Source organism: Notechis scutatus, chromosome 8, assembly GCF_049901735.1.
Source record: "Notechis scutatus isolate UNSWTSFEM ecotype Mainland chromosome 8, rNotScu1.2, whole genome shotgun sequence".
Lineage (NCBI taxonomy): Eukaryota > Metazoa > Chordata > Lepidosauria > Squamata > Elapidae > Notechis > Notechis scutatus.
In genome coordinates, this window is record NC_142016.1 from 23,724,791 (window position 1) to 23,748,861 (window position 24,071).

The 24,071-nt window shown below is 46.0% G+C and overlaps 1 protein-coding gene across 3 annotated transcripts in view; it reads right to left on the bottom strand.

Moving 5' to 3' along the window:
- Positions 1-23,603, bottom strand: part of PPP1R37 (protein phosphatase 1 regulatory subunit 37) — a 41,881-nt gene extending 18,278 nt beyond the window's left edge. For 2 of the 3 annotated variants that reach the window (XR_015750539.1, XM_087971148.1), the window contains exons 1-3: positions 21,492-23,600; positions 4,750-4,847; positions 3,242-3,287 (exon numbers count right to left, since the gene is read on the bottom strand). Coding sequence is in view for 2 of the 3 variants with exons in the window: in XM_087971148.1 (XP_087827274.1) it covers positions 3,242-3,287; positions 4,750-4,847; positions 21,492-22,233 (886 nt within the window). In the remaining variant the exon portion in view is untranslated. Of the gene's footprint in view, positions 1-3,241; positions 3,288-4,749; positions 4,848-21,491 lie in introns of all 3 variants that reach the window. The other variant, XM_087971149.1, reaches the window with a different exon arrangement.
- Positions 23,604-24,071: the final 468 nt, after the last annotated feature.

Here is a 24,071-nt window from a genome sequence, read left to right on the forward strand (position 1 = left end):
CAGCACGCTGTTGTGGTTAGCCGGCTGCAGGTGTGGACGGTGGAGGAGAGCGAGGACTCAGATGAGGGGCCAGGACCATCAGGGAGTGGACTGTGCTGCCTTCAGAGATTGTGGGGGCTGGCAGCAGCGAGGAGGAGGTTCCCGAGGAGCCTGTGCCAAGTGTGTGCGCGCGCAGGATTGCTCCCAGGAAAGAACAGTTACAGCAGTACGGGTGCCTCGGGAGTAAGGCTGCAAAGTAATGGTCCCTCCTTCAAGAAGATAAAAGCCAGCTGTGAAACAAACCTTCTTTGCAGAAGGCAAAGACGTTTTGAAACTCAGCCTCCTGGACATTACAGTTGGGATTTGAAGACTCTTGTAAACTATTTCTTATCTGTGGGTTTTTGGCAGCCTTGAAAAACAAATTGGCAAGGCTCCTTCTTGTCAGAGCTAATTAGTTGGAAGCAGCCTTTTATCTGTGAAGAAACGGAATTCGTAGATGAAACCTTAAAAGGTGGCGGCTGCTGCCTTTGTCTGGTGTTGACTCTCTTGGAACCAGGTTGGGTCAGAACACACGCAAAACCATGTCCCCTCCGGTATGCGGAAAAACCTTTCTCCACCCAACTGGTCCCTGGTGCCGAGACGTTTGGGGGTCGCTGCCGTAGATATCATGGCTGTGAATGACGGAGTCTCTAACTGGGGGAAAAACTGCACAGTTCGCAGTGGTTGGGGGATTTAAAATGAGGGTAAAAGACCTGGAAAAACTCTTAGAAAAGTCTCACGCTGTTGCATCATTCCAAGCCTTACAACCATTCGCTTAGCGACCACTCAAAGTGGCCACGGCGCTGAAAAAAAAAGGAGACTTCTGACCAGTTTTCACACTTGTGGCCGTTGCAGCAACCCCATAGCCACGTGATCAAGATTTGACTGCTTGGCAACTGGCATGTATTTATGACAGTTGCAGTGTCCTGGGATCATGCAATCACGATGTGTCGCCTTCTGACAAGTGAAGTCAACGGGGGAAGCCAGATTCGCCGAACAACCAAATGATTCATTTAACAACTGGCCTGATTTGCTTAACAACGGTGACAACAGAAAAATGTCGTAAACTGTCAACGTTTAGCAATCAAAATCTGAGGCTTCTTCGCCCCTTTTTGAACGTCAATGATTAAGCTGTACAACAATTACCGATCACAATGATTACCAATCAACAAGAGAACCAATCAGCTGCTCAGAATTTAAATATAGCTCCAAATGAACAACCCATCACACAACCAACGACTGACCACATTGGCACACAAGGACATTTAGAAACTAAAGAGGAACAGGACAAGAAGATCCTGCTGATGTGGTTACCTACCCTGTTTCCCCAAAAATATGACCTACCCTGAAAGTTAGTCCTAGCTTGATTTTTACACTTGAGCCCAATATAAGCCCTACCCCCAAAATAAGTCCTAATTAAGATCCCACTCACTCGAGTGCACAGGTAAAAATTAAGCTAGGGTGGAGATGGGGAGGGTGGAGCTGCCCTACTTTGGACAGTTGTAGCCAGGCCTCTCACACACCCCGACACCTGTCTTGCTGGCCCATTTCTTCTGCAGCTGGCAAGGCTGGCAATGCCTTCCTGAGGGCCTCTGTAGCTGATAAGAAAGCTCTGGATCGATCCAGAGCTCTGTTACCGGCTACAGACGCCTTCAAGAAAGCCTTGCTGGCCTCAGAAGACGTTCCTGAAGGCCTCTGACAGCGAAAAGGAGGCTGTGGGCGATGCACGCAAGTGAAGTTAGTCAGTGGATAATATCCCCCGAAAATAAGATCTGGTGCCTTTTTTGTTGGCAAATACATATATATGTATGTGTATGTATGTATGTATGTATGTATGTATGTATGTAGGCATGCATGCATGCATGCATGTATGTATGTATGTATGGTATTCAGTTTGTTTGGGTATTTTCACGTCATTGTAGTTGTGCTTTTAAAGTTGTAGCAACGTTTGCGGCGAAATCTCATCTGCCATCATCAGGCTTCTGTATAGTGTTCGCCCAGACGAATACAATACAGACGAACACAATACAGAAGCCTGATGATGGCAGATGAGCTTCTGCCAAACGCTGCTACAACTTTAAAAGCACAACTACAATGACGTGGGAAAATACCCGAACAAAGCTGAATGCCATACATGTAAGTACCCGCGAAAACTTAAGAAAACAAATATATATATATACATATACATACACATACATACATACATACACACACACACACACACTCTCACACACACATATATATATAAAAACAGGGTCTTATTTTCAGGGAAACACGGTAGTCTGGTAACGAAACATTCAGAAACTAAATTGAAACAGGCTTGGAGAGCAAACCACTGCCAAAAACAATGATTCAGTGCCCATTAACAATGCACCTTTAATTAGAAAATTTTTTGCACCCGTGATGCAGATTTAGCCTTGTGCAGAGGTCAGAAAGGCTGCTCAGAGAGGGGGATGTTGTTTCTGCTACCCAGCCAGATAACCAACACGTCTGGCTTTTTCTTCTCTCGACTGTCAAGTGTGACCCATTCGTTTTCCATTCGGATGACGTCGGCACCCTCGCACACCTGGAGCCCTTCTCTCTCTCTCTCTCTCTCTCTCTCTCTCCCTCCTCACAACAGGCCTTTCATTTGGAAGATGAAGCTTCTATTTAGCCACCTGCACATAAAAAACTGCCTTCCAGTCAACAGCCTGTCACCGCAGTGGAAACACAATGACTGCTTTAAAGGGGCTGCTTAGTTATGAAATAGAAAACCAGGTGAGGGAACCGGGGGAAAACAAAACAAAATAAAAAAAGGAAGGTTCATTGCAGGTAAATCCAAACAGCACCGCGTGTAATTCTTGTGGAAAAGAGGATGCAGATTTTCATCAGCAAACCTGTCCATCCGGTTACACTATCTGGTGCATTTAGCAATTTTTTTCTCCCCAAAACGCGATTTAACTTTGTAAATTTACAAGCGAAGAAGAGAGAGGAACACAAAAGAGAAGAGTGGGTGCAAAACCTGAGCCGATCTTTTTAGAACATCGGGTGTCACATGCCTGCCGGCAAAAGATAATGACTAATTCGCACCTGGCACTTGGCAAAATGGCCCCAGGATCTGTGACTTCCATTCTAGGGGAAAACAAGGGGCTGTTTTCAAATGCAAATAAATGGAACCAATGCTTGAACAAGAAGAGAGATGGCCACCTTTTAAGGCAAATCAAGAAAAGGCTTGGAGACGTACCTTTTAGATCCAGGCAATCTATCCTAGGGGTTAAATCTTTGAATTCCTGCAACAGAATAGCGGCAAATTATTATCTATAGCAAGAAAACACATCAAGGATCGGAGTTGGAGAGAAGCAAGGGGGAGAACAAAAAGGCATGCCAGGGCTCTTGGCGGTGTCTTCTAATTTTGGATAGCAGGATGGGCAGCATATAAATGTCATTAAAAGATAATAATAATAAAGTAAATAATAAAAATGCCAAATCCGACTCAGACTCTCTTTGAAAGCCAAGTCAGTTTGTTTCAGTTTTAGGATTACAACACAGAACTAATTATTTTCTTCCTGGCCATGGTTCTCAAGATGGAGTCAAAATCCAAAGGGAAACTATGGCATTTAAAGAGAATAACACTTAAAATTAAGGAGAAGGAAGAATCTGAATATTTTTTTAGTGTGGAATTTGTTTTATCAACGGGCTAATTAACAGAAACAGAAGTTAAAAATTTAAAAGCATAAGAGAATGATTAATTATATAAGGAAGGTTTACTAAAATGGATAAGTAAATATGATTATTATGTGACCATTATGGTTGTAATTATTATGATTACTATTTCTCAAAATTAACTTTACCCAGATGATGCACTGTTTATGTAGAAACTGAATTTTTTTATGTTTGATAGAGATAGAGATAGAGATAGAGATAGAGATAGATAGATAGATAGATAGATAGATAGATAGATAGATAGATAGATAGATAGATAGATAGATAGATAGATAGATAGAATTTTGCAAATTCCTTTGGGATGGAAGGGGTTTCCTTTCTCCTTTCCCTTGGTGCAAGGATCTTCAAACTTGGCAAGTTTAAGACTTGTGGATTTCAACTCCCAGAATTCCTGAGCTAACATGACTGGAGAAGGAATTCTGGGAGTTGAAGTCCACAAGTCTTAAAGCTGCCAAGTTTGAAAACCCCTGCCGCCTTGGTGGATGATAGATGCTATGAGAAACCGAAAACAGCTGTAGCCTCTCCAGGAAGGACTGGGAAAAAGATCTTACTCCAAAAGCCTGGTCAGGCTGTCCAGGTAGTCCTTGACTTACCATTTAGTGACCGTTCAAAGTTACAAGGGCACTGCAGCATCCTCCATGGCCATGTGGCCAAAATTAGCAACTGACTCACAGTTATGACGCTAGCAGTGTGCCCGGGGGTCCTGTGATCGCTTTTTTGGTGACCTTCTGACAAGCCAAGTCAACGGGAAAGCCAGATTCACTTAAACAACCGTTGCTAACTTAATAGCTGCAGTGATCTGCTTAACAACCATCTCGCTTAGCAACGGCAATTTTGAGCTCGATTGTGGTTTTAAGTCAAGGACCACCTGCATGAACAGCACCTAGGTAGGCAGGCCTCAATGTAAAATGGTTTGCTGTGTCTGCCAAAAATAAACCCCAAGAATAGATAAACACCTCCACTTCCTCCTCCTCCGACAGCCAGATCCAATCAATCATGGCAGGGATACCTTTAAGAACAAGCACGTACCTGGATCTGCTTCAGTAGTTTGGGTATCTGTTTGCAATTTAACTTTTGACAGGCTTGCTTGTAGGCGGTGAGAACTTCTTCCACGGTCACATTCTGAGCTAGAAAGAAAGTGAGAAAGAGAGGGATGGAGGGACGATAATGAAAAGTCCACTTGCTTAGCCATGAGTGCCAGAGCTTCAGGATCTCAAAGGCTCTGAAGTGGGCACAATCTGGAGATAAGAAGCCAAAGGGTGCTGGGAGGAACAGAGTTTTTTTGGGGGGGGAAGTAGCAGATCCTGGCTTATATCATTTATTTACTACACTTTTATCCAGCAAGTCAAGGGAGTGAACATACATAAATTCCTTCCTATTTTCCTCACAATTAACCACTCTGTGAAGTGGGTTGGGCTGAGAAAAAGTGGTTGGCCGAACGTCACCCAGTTGGCTTTCATGCCTAAGGCGGGACTAGAACTCAGTCTCCTAGTGATTGGCCTACAATGTTGGCTTTCATGCCTAAGTGGACTAGAACTCACCGTCTCCTGGTGATTGGCCTACTCAGTTGCCTTTCATGCCTAAGTGGACTAGAACTCACCGTCTCCTGGTGATTGGCCCAAAGTCACCCAGCTGGCTTTCATGTCTAAGGTGGGACTAGAACTCCCTGTCTCCTGGTGATTGGCCCAAAGTCACCCAGCTGGCTTTCATGTCTAAGGTGGGACTAGAACTCACCGTCTCCTGGTGATTGGCCCAAAGTCACCCAGCTGGCTTTCATGTCTAAGGTGGGACTAGAACTCACCGTCTCCTGGTGATTGGCCTACTATGTTGGCTTTCATGCCTAAGGTGGACTAGAATTCACCGTCTCCTGGTGATTGGCCCAAAGTTATTCAGTCGCCTTTCATGCCTAAGGTGGAACTAGAACTCACCGTCTCCTGGTGATTGGCCTACTATGTTGGCTTTCATGCCTAAGTGGACTAGAACTCACCGTCTCCTGGTGATTGGCCTACTATGTTGGCTTTCATGCCTAAGTGGACTAGAACTCACCGTCTCCTGGTGATTGGCCTACTATGTTGGCTTTCATGCCTAAGTGGACTAGAACTCACCGTCTCCTGGTGATTGGCCTACTATGTTGGCTTTCATGCCTAAGTGGACTAGAACTCACCGTCTCCTGGTGATTGGCCTACTATGTTGGCTTTCATGCCTAAGTGGACTAGAACTCACCGTCTCCTGGTGATTGGCCTACTATGTTGGCTTTCATGCCTAAGTGGACTAGAATTCACCGTCTCCTAGTGATTGCCCAAAGTCACCCAGCCGGCTTTCATGTCTAAGGTGGGACTAGAACTCCCCGTCTCCTGGTGATTGGCCCAAAGTCACCCAGCTGGCTTTCATGTCTAAGGTGGGACTAGAACTCACCGCCTCCTGGTCATTGGCCCAAAGTTATTCAGTCGCCTTTCATGCCTAAGGTGGAACTAGAACTCACCGTCTCCTGGTGATTGGCCTACTATGTTGGCTTTCATGCCTAAGTGGACTAGAACTCACCGTCTCCTGGTGATTGGCCTACTATGTTGGCTTTCATGCCTAAGTGGACTAGAACTCACCATCTCCTGGTGATTGGCCTACTATGTTGGCTTTCATGCCTAAGTGGACTAGAACTCACCGTCTCCTGGTGATTGGCCTACTATGTTGGCTTTCATGCCTAAGTGGACTAGAACTCACCGTCTCCTGGTGATTGGCCTACTATGTTGGCTTTCACGCCTAAGTGGACTAGAACTCACCGTCTCCTGGTGATTGCCCAAAGTCACCCAGCCGGCTTTCATGTCTAAGGTGGGACTAGAACTCATTGTCTCCTGGTGATTGGCCCAAACTTGTCTTGTGGTGAATATGGTGCTAACAATGCCTTCAAGACAATCCTTCACCCTCCCCACCCCACCTACCTCACCCTTCTTCCTCTCTCTCTCTCTCTTCCTCCCTCCCTCTCTTTATCTCTAGTGTCTTCCGTTTCCCCCCCAAGAGGAAGCCCTTTTGGGGCTATTACTTATTAAGGAGAGAGAGAGCCTGGCATCCCTTCAAAAGTCCCCTCCAGCCGGTTTTCTGCAAGATCACGCAGCAGCGCTGTGGTTTGTGATTAACCGGGAAGCCTGGCACCAGCATGTAAACCGATAAGAGCCATTAAGTGCAAATATTTACCCAAAGAAAACAGACAAGCCGACCTGAACAGCTCCAGAAACTGCTGAAGAGACCGCCCTGACTCATAAAATTATGGGGTCAGGCCTGGGTAGGTAGGGATCTAATTACAAGGTTAGAATCTAACCTTGATTACTGAAGCAGAGAGAGAGAGAGAGATCACCATCGCCCCCATGCTTGCTCGGTTCAGAAAAAGAGTAACTCCACCATTAACACTGTCACTGGCCAGGCAAGAAAGGTCCAAAGATGGGGCTGCTGCACATTTTGAGTTTAATGCTATTTATTTGCAAACCAAGCCTTCGAGTACAGGAGGAGAGAAAACTCTTTTGTATAGTTTTTTTTTTTTAAAAAATAAAAAATCAGAACGCTGTGTTTGGGGGAAAGGATCTGCAAACGGCTAGCTTTGCAGTTCATAATTTCCTTCAATGAATTGGAAGCTTCTCCTAAAGTCAATTCCCCAAGCCATTTAATCGGATGTCTCCAAACTTGGCAACTTTTAAGACTTGTGGACCTCAACTCCCAGAATTCCCTAGCTCGCATTCCTAGCTGGCTGAGGAATACTGGGAGTTGAAGTCCACAGTTTGAAAAACACTGGCCTATTGTGATCTGGTTGAAGGTGGGTTACATCCTTATTTCCTTTTTTCTTTTCTTTTCTTTTCTTTGCTGGCTGAGGAACTCTGGGAGTTGAAGTCCACAAGTCTTAAAGTTGCCAAGTTTGGGGACCCCTACACTAAAGGTGGGGAAGGATTACCAGCAAGACACCAGAGTTAAGAAGTGACCTATCTATGTGGCCTGAGGGCCAGCTGCCTTCTAGAACAGAGCTCTCCAAGCATGGCCACTTTAAGACTTGTGGACTTCAACTCATTTTATGTATTTATAAAATATGTTATTGTATTATACTAAATTTATGTGATTCTTTTTATTAGTTTTATTCTTTTAAATGAGGTTTTATATTCTGTAAGCCGTCTTGAGTCGCCACAGGGGAATGGGTGCCAATATAAATTCAATAAATATAATAGTAACAACAACTCCCAGAATCCCCCAGCCCGCATGGTTTTTCTCAACCTGGGCCACGTTAAGATGTGTGGACTTCAACTCCCAGAATTCCCCAGCAAGCATGGCTGGCTGAGGAATTCTGGAAGTTGAAGTCCACAAGTCTTAAAAGTTGTCCAGGTTGGAGACCCCTGTTCTAGAAGAAAGAAATTGTGTTTCAGAAAATGCAGTGGCATATCTCACAGCTGGCCCTAGAATGTTACTTCAAGCTACAGAAGACCTTCTCCTGCAAAAATAAAAAATAAAAAATGCCCCCAAAATTTGTTTGCAGCATACTGCTGAATTTGTTAGCAAAAGCTAATGGCGCTTTCCAAATTAACAATGCAAGAAGAGCAGCAAATCAGTGCAGATTCACACACCGAACAGACTTTTCCAGTTAATTTAGAGCCACTTTACAACGGTTGCAGTGGTGTCTGTGTGGTTGGTGTGGGTGTCACATCATTTGTGACCTCCCCAGCCGGCTTCCAACAAGCAAAGCGAATGAGGGGAAAAGCTGGATTTGCTTAATGACCAACGTGATTTATTTAACTGCAGTGATTTCCTTAACGACCGTGGCCAAAAAAAAAAAAAAAAGGTTGCAAAATCGGGCACGCCTCACTTAACCACCATCTTGGTTAGCAACGGATCTCTATTGTCGTAAACTGAGGACTTACCAGTCTTTCGGCTCTCCCTGTGGCTCAGTATTTTTAGGTTCCTGAGAGTTACACACTAAAACAAGGTTTTAATCAACCCTCACTAAAGTTCTGAAAATACTGCAATCTTTAAACATATCTTTCTTACAACTTTACTGACCAGAAACGCACCTACAATTAAACAAAGAACACAGCATACTTTTAAAAACCAGTAGCTTAAAGTTATGCAAATAGTAATAATAATGCACAGATGTTCATTTGTCTAAAACTTTCTTGGCGGAAAAAAATTTCTCCTGTTTACGCATACCAACTTTGCCCAAGGAATTCCCTTTCAATGTACCAGGAAGTGTTTTTCTTTATTATAGTTATGTACTTGGATTTACATAGTATAATCTAACCTTTCTCCTGGACAGAGAGAGAGAGAGAGAAAGAGAGAGGGGTGTGTGTGTGTACATGGTTGTCATTGAAGTCCATGCAAAACCACCTGTTCCAACCCCAGCTGTGGGAATCCAGACACAGTAGTTGGGTAAATCGTGGCTTATGATCGTGCCTTGCTTCAAACAAGCCAAAATGATTTGTAAATCATGGTTTCTTACAAAAGTAGACAAAAGCGGTCATTCTGGATGACACGCCTGGTTTTGCGGGGCACATAAAGGATGGTCTGTAGAAGTGATGGGACCAAGGATAATTTGGGGAGCCTTTGGAAGACCCCCAAGCACTTATATTGACGCTTCGAGTGGCCAGAATAACCCTGCAAAATGAAAACAAGGCCAACATTTTAAACAGCAGGATATTCTGCAGGGTCCCCAATGGCTGAAGAACAGATGATGGTCTGTATCCTTCCCACTGCAATTCTTAGCATATGGTTGTCACATGCCGAAAATGCAGGCGCGCGCACACGCATGCGTGTGCACACATGCCTACACCCATAAGGCAATGCGCGTGACCTCCCACCCCCCCTGCGCATGTGTGCACCGCCCTATGTGTGTCTCCCCCCCGCGCATGCGTAGCAGATACTCAACAATCAGCTGGCTGGCAGGGGCTGCGCACGCATGTGCATTGGATCAGTTCTGGGTGACGGCAGAAATGGCTCTGCGTACCACTTCTGCCATGCGTGCCATCACGGTGTGCTGACCCAGAGTGGGATACAAAATTAACACAGTCATAAAAAACAGGTGAAGCCCCTTTTATTCCTTCACTTTGCTTCCAAGCTCCAAGTATCCTTGACCAGAGTCAAAAAAAACTCCCACACAAGCAGTTATAAGAAGGAGAAGATGCCGTTTAAATTATAAAGAGTAAAAAACAACACAAACCAGGAAAGATAAGGGCTGGAGGACGTCCACAGATAATACACACTGGGAAGGACGCCAAACTCAGAAAGGAACAACAAACTAGAGGTATTTCCATGCTTTGTTTCCAGCACTTGCCCGTACGCATGTCTGTCTTCTTATCCAGTTGTCACAGCTGCAGCCCATGAAGAGGATCAAGGCCCTCTCCTCCTGAATAGACCACGTCTCTTCCTTATCCTCTCCTCCCTGCGTGCCCTAGGATGGAGAGGGGATGGGCCTGGGTCCTCCTCTGACTGCCCAGCCCGCCTCTGCCCTTCCCCGGCCTCCTCTACAACCTCCGGAGCCACACTTTCACTCCCTGTCGGCTGTTCCTCCTCTCCCAGAGTCAGTCTCCACCAGGGGCATGACAACGGGATTATGATATGGGTCCAGCAAACCAGACAATAATTACTATAATATATATATATATAGGCAGTCCTCAAGTTACAGCAGCTCATTTAGTAACCGTTCAAAATCACAAAGGCAGTTAAAAAAAAGTGGACTTATCATCATTTTCCACACTTACGGCCACTGCAGCATCCCTGTGGTCACGTGATCAAAATTTGACCGCTTGGCAACTGATTCACATTTATGATGGTCGCAGTGTCCCCGGGTGTGTGTGTGTGTGGCACATGATCCCCTTTTGGGACCTCCTGACAAGCAAGTCAAAGGGCAAGACGGGCTCACTTCATCACCGGGCTGCTAACTTTAGCAACTGCGAGGGATTCACTTAACAACTGCGGCAAGAAAGGTCGCAAAAAGGGACAAACATTCACGTAGCAAATTGCCTCGGCTAGCAAGAGAAATGTTGGCCATAAGTCTGTGTATGTGTATGTGTGTGTGTGTGTGTGTGTGTGTGTGTGTGTATTCGTGTATATATCAGGTTATTTTTATATATCAGGTTACTTTATTTTTATTTCCAATGTACCTTTGCAGCACTGAACCGTTTCGAAAATCTTTTCAGCCCGGGGAAAGCTTCGTAATTGTGTTTATTCACTGGGAAAAGGTACCATATACTTGATGGGTCTTAATTCTTACTCCCTGTTGTTCCAGTCGCGGATGAGGAGCTGGGCAGGGCCCCAAAAAGGCAGGTTCCTTTCGTGTCAGCTACTTCTGCCTGGCACGCAGCCCAGATCAGGTTAGCCACAAAAAGCCTGTAGTCGGTCAGGTTCAGGTGTACAAAAAAAACAGGATGCAGCTCTTTTTCCTCCTCCCACACGCCTGAGGACTTCAAACCTTGCCGTATTTCCTTCTTTTTTTTTTAACGTCCGAAGGTAACGAATGCGCAAGGCTTCCCAGGAAAAGGCTGTGGGGCCTTGGGAAGAAGGGATGCAGAGGAGGAGAATAATAAAATGGGACAGGTGTGTGTGTGTGTGTGTCTGAGGTTAAATCGATAAAGTTTATTATGTATGGGAGGGTGCCAGACAAGGCGAAAAGGTGTGTCGTGTCTTGGGGGAAAATAAACAAAACCAAGACCAAGAAAAGCTGCCTTGGAGGCTTCCTGGTTAAAAAGAGAACGTGGAAAAGAAAAAAAAAAACTACAAAAATCCAATTTCAATATGCAGGAGGTCCTCGACTTATGACAATTGAGCCCAGAATTTATGTTGTTAAGAGAGACATTCGTTAAGTGAATTTTGCCCCACTTTAGGACCTTCCTTGCCACTGTTGTTAAATGAATCACTGCGGTTTAGTTCATAACTCGGCTGTTAAGTGAATCGAGCTGCCCCATTGAATTGGCTTGTCAGAAGGTCGCAAAAGGGGATCACATGACCCCCCCGGATGCTGCAACCGTCGTAAGTATGAACGAGCATACTTCGAATTTTGATCACATAACCATGGGGATGCCGTAATGGTCGTAAGCGTGAAAAACAGTAGTAAGTCACTTTTCTCCAGTGTCGCTAACTTTTGAATGGTCGCTAAACGAAGTGTTGTAGGACGAGGACTACCTGTACCATTGGTCTCAAACGGCTACGAGAAAAATGCTCCCATTAGGTCTTAAATTCACTTAACAAATGTTCTAAGCAGGTGTTCTGACCTAGGCTTCCCAAGATCATGAAGCCGACTCCTCGTCCTGCTAAAACCGCTTTTATTTAGGTTAAAGGGAACTCCTCTCCAGCAAAGTCCCGGCCAACAGACTTTCATGAGATTTCACAACTACAGATCTTTATCAGGCTTGGAGAGTTGCCAGGCTGATAGCTTCCAAACGCCACCCTGTAGCAGCAATTACTTGGCAAGAAGTCAGGGACAAATCTTCAGACTAATTAAACAAACTAATTGCCTCCTGCAAACCCCACTCCCCTTTTGCTCCCCTTTATTCCCTATGGGAGGGGCCATTCACTGTCCACCTGTGCCTTTACTCCCGAGTCAACCCTTGTTCCTTAGCTGTGTGCATGCGCACACAGGGAACAGGCTCCAGCTGTTCTTCTTCCTCACTGATCTCCCACTCCGAAGGCAGCTGATAACTGTCAGACGGTCCTGGCCCCCTCTCTGCCTCCGACGCAGAGCCCTCGTCAGAGCCTTCCCCAGACTCCAGGACTGGCCCAGGCTCCTCCCCAACCTCCTCACTGTCTGAGTCTGCAGCCAGCTCTGTTGGCCACTGGCGGGCCACAACAGCAGGCATGCAAAGTTAGACACCTGCTGAAAACCTCAAAAAGTGTTGCTCGGCCAAGCCCACAGGCTCCACGGGTTCTCTTGAGTTGAACAAGTTGGGAACTGCTGCTTACATAAGGCTTCCCAGGGAAAACATGAGCAGACATGACTCAGCTGCTGGGTTTTTGCTTTTTTTTTGTAAAGGCCCCACTGGAAAAAGAAAAAGCAACCCTTCAGCCCCAGCCAAGAGTGAAGCAAGCCACAACATTATACGCAGACGGTGCACAATTACTCGGCGAAGCAGCCTTGAGATAATAACGGAGCGTGAAAGAGCAACGCTGTGGCTTTGAAAATAACCCCGGCTCTTTCTTCTCCAGAAATGCTAACTGGTTGGCAACAGAACGGCGGGGGGAGTTTGTACCCAACTTTGGATTCCCAAAGTAAAGGGGCGAATTCCTGCTTGCCTGCTTTGTGACACCTGCTGCAGCCTCCAGTTCCTGGGGATGTGAGCCAATATTGCCGGGAAGAAGGACAAAGACCAGGAGAATCCGCATATGAACAACAGGCCCTGACCACACTTGGCTGGACTCTGCAGGTGAGAAGAGCTGCAGGGGCTGAGCTTCTGTCCACTCGGCCAACTCTCCCAGACTCTGCCTTGCTCCAAGAGAGAGGAGGCGGCTTCTAGGATTCTGCTAAAAATGTTCCACTTCTCTTCTGGGATGATAACAGTCACCTACCCCAGCTCAGAGCCTACAGTAGTGCTTCTCAACCTTAGCAACTTTAAGACCTGTGGATTGCAACTCCCAGAATTCCCTAGCCCGCATTCCTAGCTGGCTGAGGAATTCTGGGAGATGATGCCCGCAAGTCTTAAAGCCGCAAGGTTGAGAAACTCTGATCTACTGTGATCTGGTTGAAGGTGGGCTAAATCTTTATTTCCTTTTTTTCTTTTCTTTCTTTTTCTTTCTTTCTCTCCCTTTCCTTCCTTGCTTCCTTCCTTCTTTCTTTTCTGTCCCTTCTTTCTTTTTCTTTCTTTTTCTTTTTTTCCTTCTCTCTCACTCTCTCTCAACCGTATTACACTCCTAAACAGGAAATAATTAAAAAAGAAAAAAGCCCCTTTTGCCGACAACACCTGATTAGACACTTATTATCAGTCAAAAGTGGCTTCCACCTTCAGAGCCCATAAAATGCTCTTTGTAGCTCTACACAAAAATCCAATTTCACGGCTGTTCTCAAATGATGGACCTCCCAGCAGAGCCATTTTTATTAAATCAATTCCTTGGCACTGAACCTGCGTGCTGGGGAAAAACAGATTATCGTAGCCATGGGGGGGACCAGATCTGGCCTGGAACATCATAGCCCGTCCTCTGTGCCTAACCATTGTTGTCAAATGAGCCACCCAGCTTCACCTATTGGAGTTAACTTCGCACATTGTGCTAAACCATACACTACCGTTTGCAAGTCGCAATAATCCTGTATACCTGATTTCAAAGAAACGCAATTTGCACAACATTCTCAGAAACTCTTCCCATTCTGCTTACAATCTTTGTGAACTGGCAGAAGATACAGAACAATGAAAACTCGGACCACACGAGTTTTCTGAACAGTTTTTATCCCAGAGCTATAATTGCACTTAACAATGAACTTAAGGACCACCATCAGTGAGCTGTTGGACAGGATTGCTTGGTCTGTTGTGTGGATGCTTGTGTGTTTTAGGAGGCAGGGAATTTTGACGGGTGGGGAGGTGTTTGGGGATTGTCATGTGTGTGTGCATGTTGAGTCTGGTCTCTGGGTGTTAACAGAATAGGATAGGATAGGATAGAGATAGGATAAGATAGGATAGGAATAGGAATAGGAATAGGAATGGAATGGAATGGAATGGATAGGAATAGAATAGGAATAGAATAGAATAGAATAGAATAGAATAGAATAGAATTCTTTTATTGGCCAAGTGTGATTGGACACACAAGGAATTTGTCTTACTGCAAATGCTCTCTGTATACATAAAAGAAAAGATACATTCATCATCAAGAGTCAAGAATCATAAGGTACAACACTTAATTATGTGAATTTCGTTGTATGTATACTGTGAATATACGTACATTGACAATAAAGAATTCAATTCAATCAATTAATGTGTTGCGTAAACCTGGCCACTGACTTTTCCCTTCGGACTGCAAAGTCAATAACCAGAAAGCCCCAAATCCATTTAAGTTGCTGCTGTTGAACCAGTGGTTTAAAAGCCGAAGGCTGCTTTGTTAGAACGGCTAACATTAGGCGGAGGAGCAGAGCATGGGCGCTGCTTATGCTTTGCAGCCGCAGTAGCTAAGTCCAGATTTAATACAGCAGACGACATATGATAGTCGCGGGTACGCCCAATATCAATTTAGTCAAACGTGGCAGAAAAAAAAAAAACCACAACACTGATACAGGAGCTGAACCTTCAGGAGGGGAAATTGTTTTTGAGAGCAGCTCTTGACAGCCGTGGAGAAAAAGAGGCACCCAAACATTATAATCCTCTACTTAAAAACAGTTTATTTAGTGACCAAAGTTACAACGGCACTGAAAAAAAGGGACTTAGGACTGGTTTTTTCCCCCATCCTTAGGACCGCTGCCAGCATGAGTTACAGTCAGATGGTTTATACTGGGGATGTTTTAACAACTGACTCACATTTTGCAATGCCCTGGGGTGATGCGATATCCCCTTTTGGGACCCTTCTGACTAGCAAAAGTCAACGGGGAAGCCAGATTCAACAGCGCCACAAATGTAAGAACTGCAGGGATTCACTGGACGCAGCAGGGGAAGGCCGTAAAATGGAGCAAAAGTCATGTAACCAACGTCTCCACTTAGCAATAGAAATGCGGGGCTCTTCTGGGGTCATAAGTTGAGGTCCACCTATAACGGGAGCTCACCCTGTCGCACAAGCGCTCGGGTCTTGAACCCTGGAAAGCTGACAACGCGCCATGTTTTTAACCCCTGAGCCATCGCACACACGCGCACACACACACACACACACACGTAACCGAAGCATACTGGGAGAGAAACCCTGTGCCGTGTGTCTGCCTGTTGCCCCTGCAGCCAGCCCAGGGCCCAGGCTGCCTGGCAGCAGAGTGGATGCCTCTGACTCATGAGTTTCTTGGACAGGCCAGCAAAAGACCGAAGAAGGAAAACATTTTGATTCCTCTTGTCATCCACCATTTGCATGGTGTGCCAGGAACATTCAGCATTCAACCCCTCCCTCCACACTGAAACAACAAAGGGTGTGGCAGGGAGAGCGGGATTTTTTTTTTCTCCCTCTCCCCTTATCGCAGGCAGCAAAAGCAATTTCGTTTCATTCCCAGGCTACTTTGCAAAATGGTGGCAGCTCTACTTCAGCAAGGTGGTTTTCAAAACACACACACACACACCCATATTAAAAAAACAACAACCCCAGCCTCTGGGTCCAGCTTTCCACCTGGCATCTATCTGCTCCTTTCTTTCATAATTCCTCACGGGAAAGAGAGGCAGGATCAGAGATCCTGCTATTCCCCCCCCCCCCAAGATCACAATAATGTTGTGAAGATAAAGCTGCTGTTCCCTGTATAACGTATACAAAGCAGAATTTTTCTCAACTTTGGCGACTTTAAGGGGGTGGACTTCAACTCCCAGAATTCCTGGCTGCGGAATTCTGGGAGTTGAAGTCCACCTGTCTTAAAGTCGCCGCGGTTGAGAAACACCGGTGTATAAATCGTTCTCAGTGCTTACAGCTTTCGTGGAATGTAACCCGGGGTGAACGTGGGGTTCCCCCAATTGGATTGCCACTTTTAAGGAGCTGTGGACTTCAACTCCCAGAATTCCCCAGCCTTTACGGCTGGCTGGGGAAATGCTGAGAGCTGGAAGTCAAACACCTCTTTTCAAGTGGTCAAAGCCGAGAAGCACTGATGTTCAAAGCATGCCAGGGCAATCCCGTTATCCTATTCTAGGTGAAGAAGCTCAAGGAGGCTTGTTGTGAATCTGTGGCACCCACCGCACAGTGTGCATTTTCGGAGCAATGCAGCTTGATTGCTAGGCTGAGGCTGTAAATGGGAAGAACCCACTTGCAAAAGGAATCGCAACCAGGCAGATGTACTTTCACAACTTACCCAGATGGCTTAAAGCAGGGGTCACCAACCCTTTGGACCTGAGGGACCACCAAAACTCAGACCAGAAGCCCTGGGGAAAAACCCCAAAAAAGTCTGCAGGAAAATTCCTACCCTGTTTTCCTACCAATCGATCATTCTTTATTTGGGATTGCAGGATACCATCTCCAGCTCTGTTCTCTGGGGAGGGGAGAGAGAGACTTTTGGCTTCATGCAAGGAAAGCAGCAGAAGCAGCAGAAGTCTTTCTTTCTCTCCCCCAAACTCCTCCAGAAAGGAGTCTTTGTGAGACTTACTGGCACAGCCTTTTGAAGCAAGGATGCCTTGCAGGGTCCCAAAGACTCATTTCTGGCGGAGTTTGGGGGAGAGAAAGAAAGAGTGTTGCTGCTTTCCTTGTGTGCAGCGTAGAAAGTAGAAGCGGAAAGAAGCAGAAAGCAGCCCGGTGGCCAGGTGAGGTGTGTGGGGCAAGTTCCCCCCCTCTGCGCTTTCCCTCCTCCCCGCACTATGTGTTGTTCTCGCAATGCAAGTGACGCAAACCTTGTGTTCCGGGACAGCCTGGATTAATTGCTTTGGGGGGTGTTTTGGGAGTGACATTTCTCTGTGGACCACCATTTTCTCATGGACCACCAGTGGTCCCTGGCCTACTGGTTGGTGACCACTGGCTTAAAGCCTGTCTTTGGTAAAGACAAAAAGGAAAAAAAACCTGACAAGCAGTACCAGAGCTAAGGAAATTTGGGATTCCCCCCCCCCACCCACCCATTCATCCTCAAAGGGTCCCACTCTGGGATTATTCTTCGAATATGTCTCAAACCTCTTCCAGTTCCTTTTTAAAGTCTGGCTCTCCTTATTACCATCTGGGCACCAAACCAATTGTCTTCCACGGCAGGTTAACGCTAAACTTTTTAAAACAGTCATGGCCAGAGAATCCCAGTGTTATCTTCCGCCTCCAGGAGAGAAGGCGGTTTCAACATGTTCCTTACTTGGTTATTTTAGGCTTATCAACAGCCCTGGAGCTGGTCTCCTGTGTTAAATAAGAATCCCTTTGGGGGAGAACAGATAACCTTCTATAAATAGGAAGGTAGACAGTGCTTTGTCCCTGCTTCCATTTTTCGGGGAGTGTTGTTGATTCGTTATGTAATTCATTTCACGGAGGAGGTTTGCCTGTTTTGTGGGATCTGGGTTTTTGTTTTTCCAAAACACAGGCGTTCATTATTGTTATTATTTGCCCATCAGCCGTTTCTCAAATATGGAATATTGGAAGGCAGGTTGTCCTAAATGGAGAGAACTCAAGAGCTCAGTTCATTTGGTTTACAATTGGCTTTAAATTTGGTTAGAGCCAGTTTGGTCTAGTGGTAAAGAAATCAGCCTAGAAAGCTAGGGGACTGAGAGTTCTAGTCCCACCTTAGGCGTGAAAGCCGCCTGGGTGACTTTGGGCCAATCATCAGGAGACACTGAGTCCTAGTCCCACCTTAGGCATGAAAGCTGGCTGGATGTCTTTGGGCCAATCACCAGGAGACACTGAGTTCTAGTCCCACCTTAGGCATGAAAGTTGGCTGGATGTCTTTGGGCCAATCACCAGGGGACTGGGAGTTCTAGTCCCACCTTAGGCATGAAAGCTGGCTGGATGTCTTTGGGCCAATCACCAGGAGACACTGAGTTCTAGTCCCACCTTAGGGATGAAATCTGGCTGAAAAAGGAAAAGACTGGAGAAGAAGGAGGAGGAGAATATTCTGAACCTACTTCCCCAATCCAACTCTCCTAGGTCCTAGACATCTATAGGTTAAAGAAGGCAACACTAAGGTGCTTATAGGATTATTACCGTAGTCAGCTGATGGAGGAGGGGGGAAATCTGCATTTTCTAAAATCTATAATGTAGGTGCATTCCTGGTGCTGACAAACGTCAGTGCATTCCATTTCTACGTGTTCATTTATATCTCAAGACAAAGAATTCAGTGAACCTGATCAAAAATATTTCCACGCTCTACTCCAAATTGCCTCAGGACATGCTAATAGTGCAACTAAAGAATGAGCCTAACCACCAACCAGCACAGAAAATCCTCACAATATCACAAATACAGAAAAGTCAACATTACCCTTACACACACACACACACACACATAACGCTAGAGCTAAAAGAACTTTCGAAGTTTCTGAAAGAGAAAAACATCTTGTGATTTTTGACAGAGATCATGTGCTTCTAATGCAAAGGGAAAGTACATTACTATTACACATACACACACACCCTTCAGAAAGTTCTGTAAAATATGCATTCAAGGACCTGGGCCAAAACAACAACATGCGATCTTTTTATAAAAGTCATTTAGACAGCCTGACTCTCTGAAATAAATCTTGTTTTGCAACATTACACTTCCGAAATAGTTAATCATGCACCATCTCAGCTATTTGCGCATCAGTTGACAACCCAATGAAAATGGGAGAAATAGAAATTATTACTAATTCTAATAAGAGTATGCATCACCATTAGGACTGGAACATATTTTTTTTAACCACCGGGACATTTGTATCAACCCAGAACTCCACAGCTTTTCCACTTCTATTCACTATACTGGTGAGAACAGGGTTCACTCCTGGGACATTTTAGGCAAAAAAATAATAATTCCAGACAGCAACATCAAACTGCTTGTGTACGGTTTCTAGAAAAACTATATGGATAAATCCAAGAGGTTACCAAGAATTAAGCAGATCTCAAAGGATGTTCTTCCTTTTAAGAAAAGATATATACGTATTGCAATTATCTCAATAAAAACATCATACACTGTTTAATGGAGCTTTCTATAGTTACAACCACAAGTGAGCCCAACATTTCTGTTGCTGAGCGAGATAGTTGAGTTTTGCCCTGTTTTAACTACCTTTCTTGCCAGAGTTGTTAAATGAATCAGTGCAGTTGTTAGGCTAGCAATGTGGTTGTTAAGTGAATCTGGCTTCCCCATTGACTCCGCTTGTCAGAAGGTCGCAAAAGGGGATCGCATCAGTGGTGGGATTCAATTTTTTTTACTACCGGTTCTGCGAGAGTGGCTTGGTGGGCGTGGCAGGGGAAGAATACTGCAAAATCCCCATTCCCTCCCCACCCCACTAACCTGCTTTCCAGCTCTGTTCTCCTGTGCAGGGCAACCAAAGGAGACCCAGCCGATCAGCTGGGATTCAGGAGGCAGAGAATAGATGGGGGCAGGGCCAGTCAGAGGTGATATTTGCTGGTTCTCTGAACTACTCAAAATTTCCACTACCGGTTCTCCAGAACTGGTCAGAACCTGCTGAATCCCACCTCTGGATCACGTGACCCTATGACACCGCAACCGTCATAAATATGAGTCAGTTGCCAAACGTCTTAATTTTGATCACATGACCAAGGGGATGTTGCAGTAGTCATAAGTATAAAAAATGGTAAGTCACTTTTTCTCAGTGCCTTTGTAACTTCAGTCACTAAATGAGCTGTTGCTAAGTCAAGAACTACCTGTATAATCTATATATGTATATAGAAATTATAAAAAAGATAGGCAGGAAGAATAATGGTGACTGAAACCACACAAGACCATGTGACTATATTGTCCAACCGCACCATATTTCCCCGAGCCATGGATTTCACTGTTCCCACTCTTAAGAGAAATCATTCATAGGCAATTCCTTTGCTAAATAGGGACATTAGTAGCCATAGACAAAGTTATTGAAACATTATACACACAGAGAGACCAAACCGGGTCTTATTAAAACATTAATGCAGCACTATTTTTATGATTACAGTCTCAAAAATCGGAGTTCATGACAAACAAGACATTCTGTGATTAAATTTGACTTAACCATTCATGTTATAGATTTTTAAGATACACCCACAAATTCAGGGTTGTTATTTACACAAAGGGAACGCAGTGTCCAAAGTCTGGAAGAGAAAACCAACCTTCCTCAGCCCTTTTGTCGGCAAGCCTTTCTCAAAAAGAATAATTTCATGGTTAAAATGTGGCATTTATTGATATTTTAGAAAACCGGATAATTAGGATATTTAAAAACAAAATTGGTTTTTGTTCATTTGGTGCCTGTGAGGTTTTATTTTTCCTTGTCACGGATGTACATGAAACAACGTAAGCATTTATTGGCTGTGAAGTAATTAAATTTCACTCTCATTAGTTAAAATTAAGATTACCAACATTTGGCGTTTTTAATTTAAACAAAACTATGCCCACTTTTAACTGTGGCCTGATTCAGGTAAGGTAAATGTGCTAAAAACAAATGTCAGCAACCTTATTACATCTCTGAAAACCTGAACAATCCTGAACTGGCACTTTTTGGGAAACTCATGATACCGTCACTATAGCAACTACAATTTTTAGTGTATGGAGATGTGCCAATTTGCCTCCTTTTATGATTTACTCAATTAAAGTCTGTTTTCAAGAGCTTTCCCTTGCTAGCAATTGGCTGTTTTTTTAATTAACCTCTCTCTCTCTCTCCCTCAAATTTAACAGAACTGTCTTAGATTTGAACTCCTTTGAGCTGTGGTGCTAGAGAAGGCTCTTGCTTGGACAGCAAAGGTAACTAACAAGCACTGCACCGGAAGGAGAAAAAAAAAAGAAAATCACAAAACTGCAGTCTCGCTTACTTTGGCCATATCATGTGGGGAAATTCACTGGAGAAAGCAATTATGCTTGGAAAAGGAAGAGAGCACAGTGGCTGCACACCATCAACGCTGACACCAGCCAGAGAGCATAGAACGACTCAAAGAAGTCGTGCATGATCAGAAGAGGTGGAGAGCCCTGGCCCTTAGAACCACCAAGACTTGACTGAACAGATCGTATCATCGTCATCACGATGAGTTTCAAACCCCAAAAAGAGAGTATTGGGGGGGGGTCTTTTGCTTACCATGCCGCCAAGGGTCCTTAGGCTCCACAGCACCAGACACGATGTCTTCATCGGAAGGGAAAGTCACGTGCTTTGCTCTGAGCTTAAGCTTCCCCTCATCCATAGATGGAGAACCTTGACTTAACAAGTCACCTGCTGGTGTGTCCCCACTTGCTGCTTCCAAGCTTAAACAGCAGCTCTGAGAAGAGAACTCAGCCTTGTCGTGCAAATGGTTATTTTGCTCGGCGGCAGACCGTTCCTTGTCCCTAAGGCATTCTTGAGCGATCGTCCCAAGAGGTTCTGCGACCAAAGAGTTGCCGCCAGCCGCTTCGTTGTCCGGCGACCGTTCCTGCAGATGGTTCAAAGCCTCCTGCAGATGGTTCGAGTCCTCCTCTGTCCCATCGCAACCCTCCGTCTCTTTCGGGTCCTCCTTTAAAGAACATGAGGCACAACGCTCTACAGTATCTTGGACATAAGGGTGGTCCTGCAGGGAGGGAAGGGTCTCTGTACTTTTGGAACAAAACTCCTTAGTGTCTTGAAACGTCTTCATACCATCTTGTTGGGAAGCAGGCCAGGGGGCAGAGCCCCCCAAAAGGATCTCCTCTTCCTTGCGCACAGCAGGGGCAGGCGGCAGCAGCAGCAGCACACGGTCCCCCTCAGCAGCTTTGCTTTGTTGCTGCACAGGTGAAACCTGCACACACTCCATAGCCAGGCAGGTGAGATGGGGGTCTGTCAAAGGGGGAGCTCCTTCTTCCCTTCTCATGAGTCCTTTGGAGTCATTACTGATGGAACAGAACTCACCTTTTCCCTTCCTATCTTTTGCTGCCCACTCCTTCAGGAAAAAAAGGGGGGGGAGGGAAAGCTCTCACGTTTTCCAGGCCTCCTCCCTATAAGCAGTGGGGTAAAGAGACCCAGCTCTTGTTGGACCAAAGGAAGCTGCTACATGAAGCATGAGTGAAGATTAAAAGAAACTGGGGGCAGGGGAGGAGGAGGAGGAGGAGGAGAGACAAAACGCAAGGCCCTCTCTTTTTCTCTATGTAAAAACCCTTGTTTGATATTAGAAGAAAGCGACTGCTAGAAGAGACACGCAGCATGAAGGGAACAGCCCGGATTGGGGAGAGGCATGAATTTATGAGGGGAGCGGAGGATGGGTCCCAGCAATCCCTTCCTTAGCCTGCAAAACAGAGAAAACGGTTCGGTTTCATTATCCTTCCCAGTAAAAAAGGATCAGGCAAGGTATGCCTAAGCCGGAAATGCATCGGAGCTTCAATAAACCTAAATCCGTCTTGGCAGCAGCTTCTTCTCCCACCCCAGCAAAGAGGGAAGAGAGGGAAGGAAAAGTTTACACAAGCATGAAACCCTCGAGGCCCACAAAATAAATAAGGCGCAGCTGTCAGAAGTCAAACCAAAAAGCACCAGGTAAAAAAAAAAAGGGGGGGAGAATCGACTCTGGTGCAGAAAAGAATTAAAAATAATAATAACAATAAATGAGGGGGTGTTGTTGCTCTTTGCAGAAGCATGCACGTGCAAGGAAAAGTTGGGGGAATTATCCCCTCCGTCCAATCTTGGGGGCGGGGAGGAGGATAGAAATATATATATTTTTAAAAAGGGGGAAGTCACCGTCCAATGGGGGGGTGCAGGAACGGGGCGTCTCTGGAGAGGAGGCAAGCCGGGGATGCAGAGAAGGAACCTCTCCAGATAAAAAGAAAAACAAGCAAGCAGGCAAGCAGGCGAAGGAGAAAGAGAGAGAGGATCCCGCCCAGACAAACGGGGCCTGGAGACCCCCTTCCCCCACTTACTTCGCGGGGAGGGGGGGGGCGGCGGCAGGAGAGAGGCCGCCCGGGAGGAATATACGCACCCGGGGGAGCGGAGGAGAGCCGGGACTCGGGGGGTGGAGAGGAGGACGGGAGGGAGGCCCAAAGCCGCTCGCGAAGCAGGGAACGGCGCAGGAGGAGCAGCCGGCGCAAGCGGCGACTAAGGCCCGCCGTCGCCTCAGCCAGGTGCGGACGCAAAAGAAGACGCCTCTCTCTCTCTCTCTCCCCTTCGCCGCCGCCAGGACTAAGTGCGCTTGCGGCCTCCGCATCAGCCGACGCACTTTCGATAAAGCGCTGCCCGGGCGGCTCGGCTTTCCTTCCCGCTCTTTTCTCCTCATCCAGATGCGGTACTCGGATTCCCACACCCGGCTTTCCCTAAGGAGGGTCCCGCGTTGTTTTTTGTTTTTTTTTAAACCCGGCCGGTGGGAGTTTGGCGAATCGGCGAGCGGGTTTTGTGAGCCAGCGCGCGGAGGGAAGCGGCCCCTCCTCCTCCTCTTTCTCTCCCCCCCTCCCACCCGCTCCTCCTGGCTGGCCTCCCTCCCCGCTCGCCCCCTCCCCTCCCCGACTCCAGGGAGTGAAAGCGCCTGGTTTGGGTTTCCGTTCCGCACTTTCGGTTTTGTTTTTGGTTTGTTTTCTTCACACGGCGCCTCGAGGAAAGGGAAACCCTGTAAAAAAAATCTCACCCCGGGTGGTTTCAGAGCGGAGAGTGAAACCGGATTTTAAAAACGCAAAATTCAAAAAGAAAGCCCGCGGGCGAGACCGAAAGAGGATCTCGAATATGCCGATA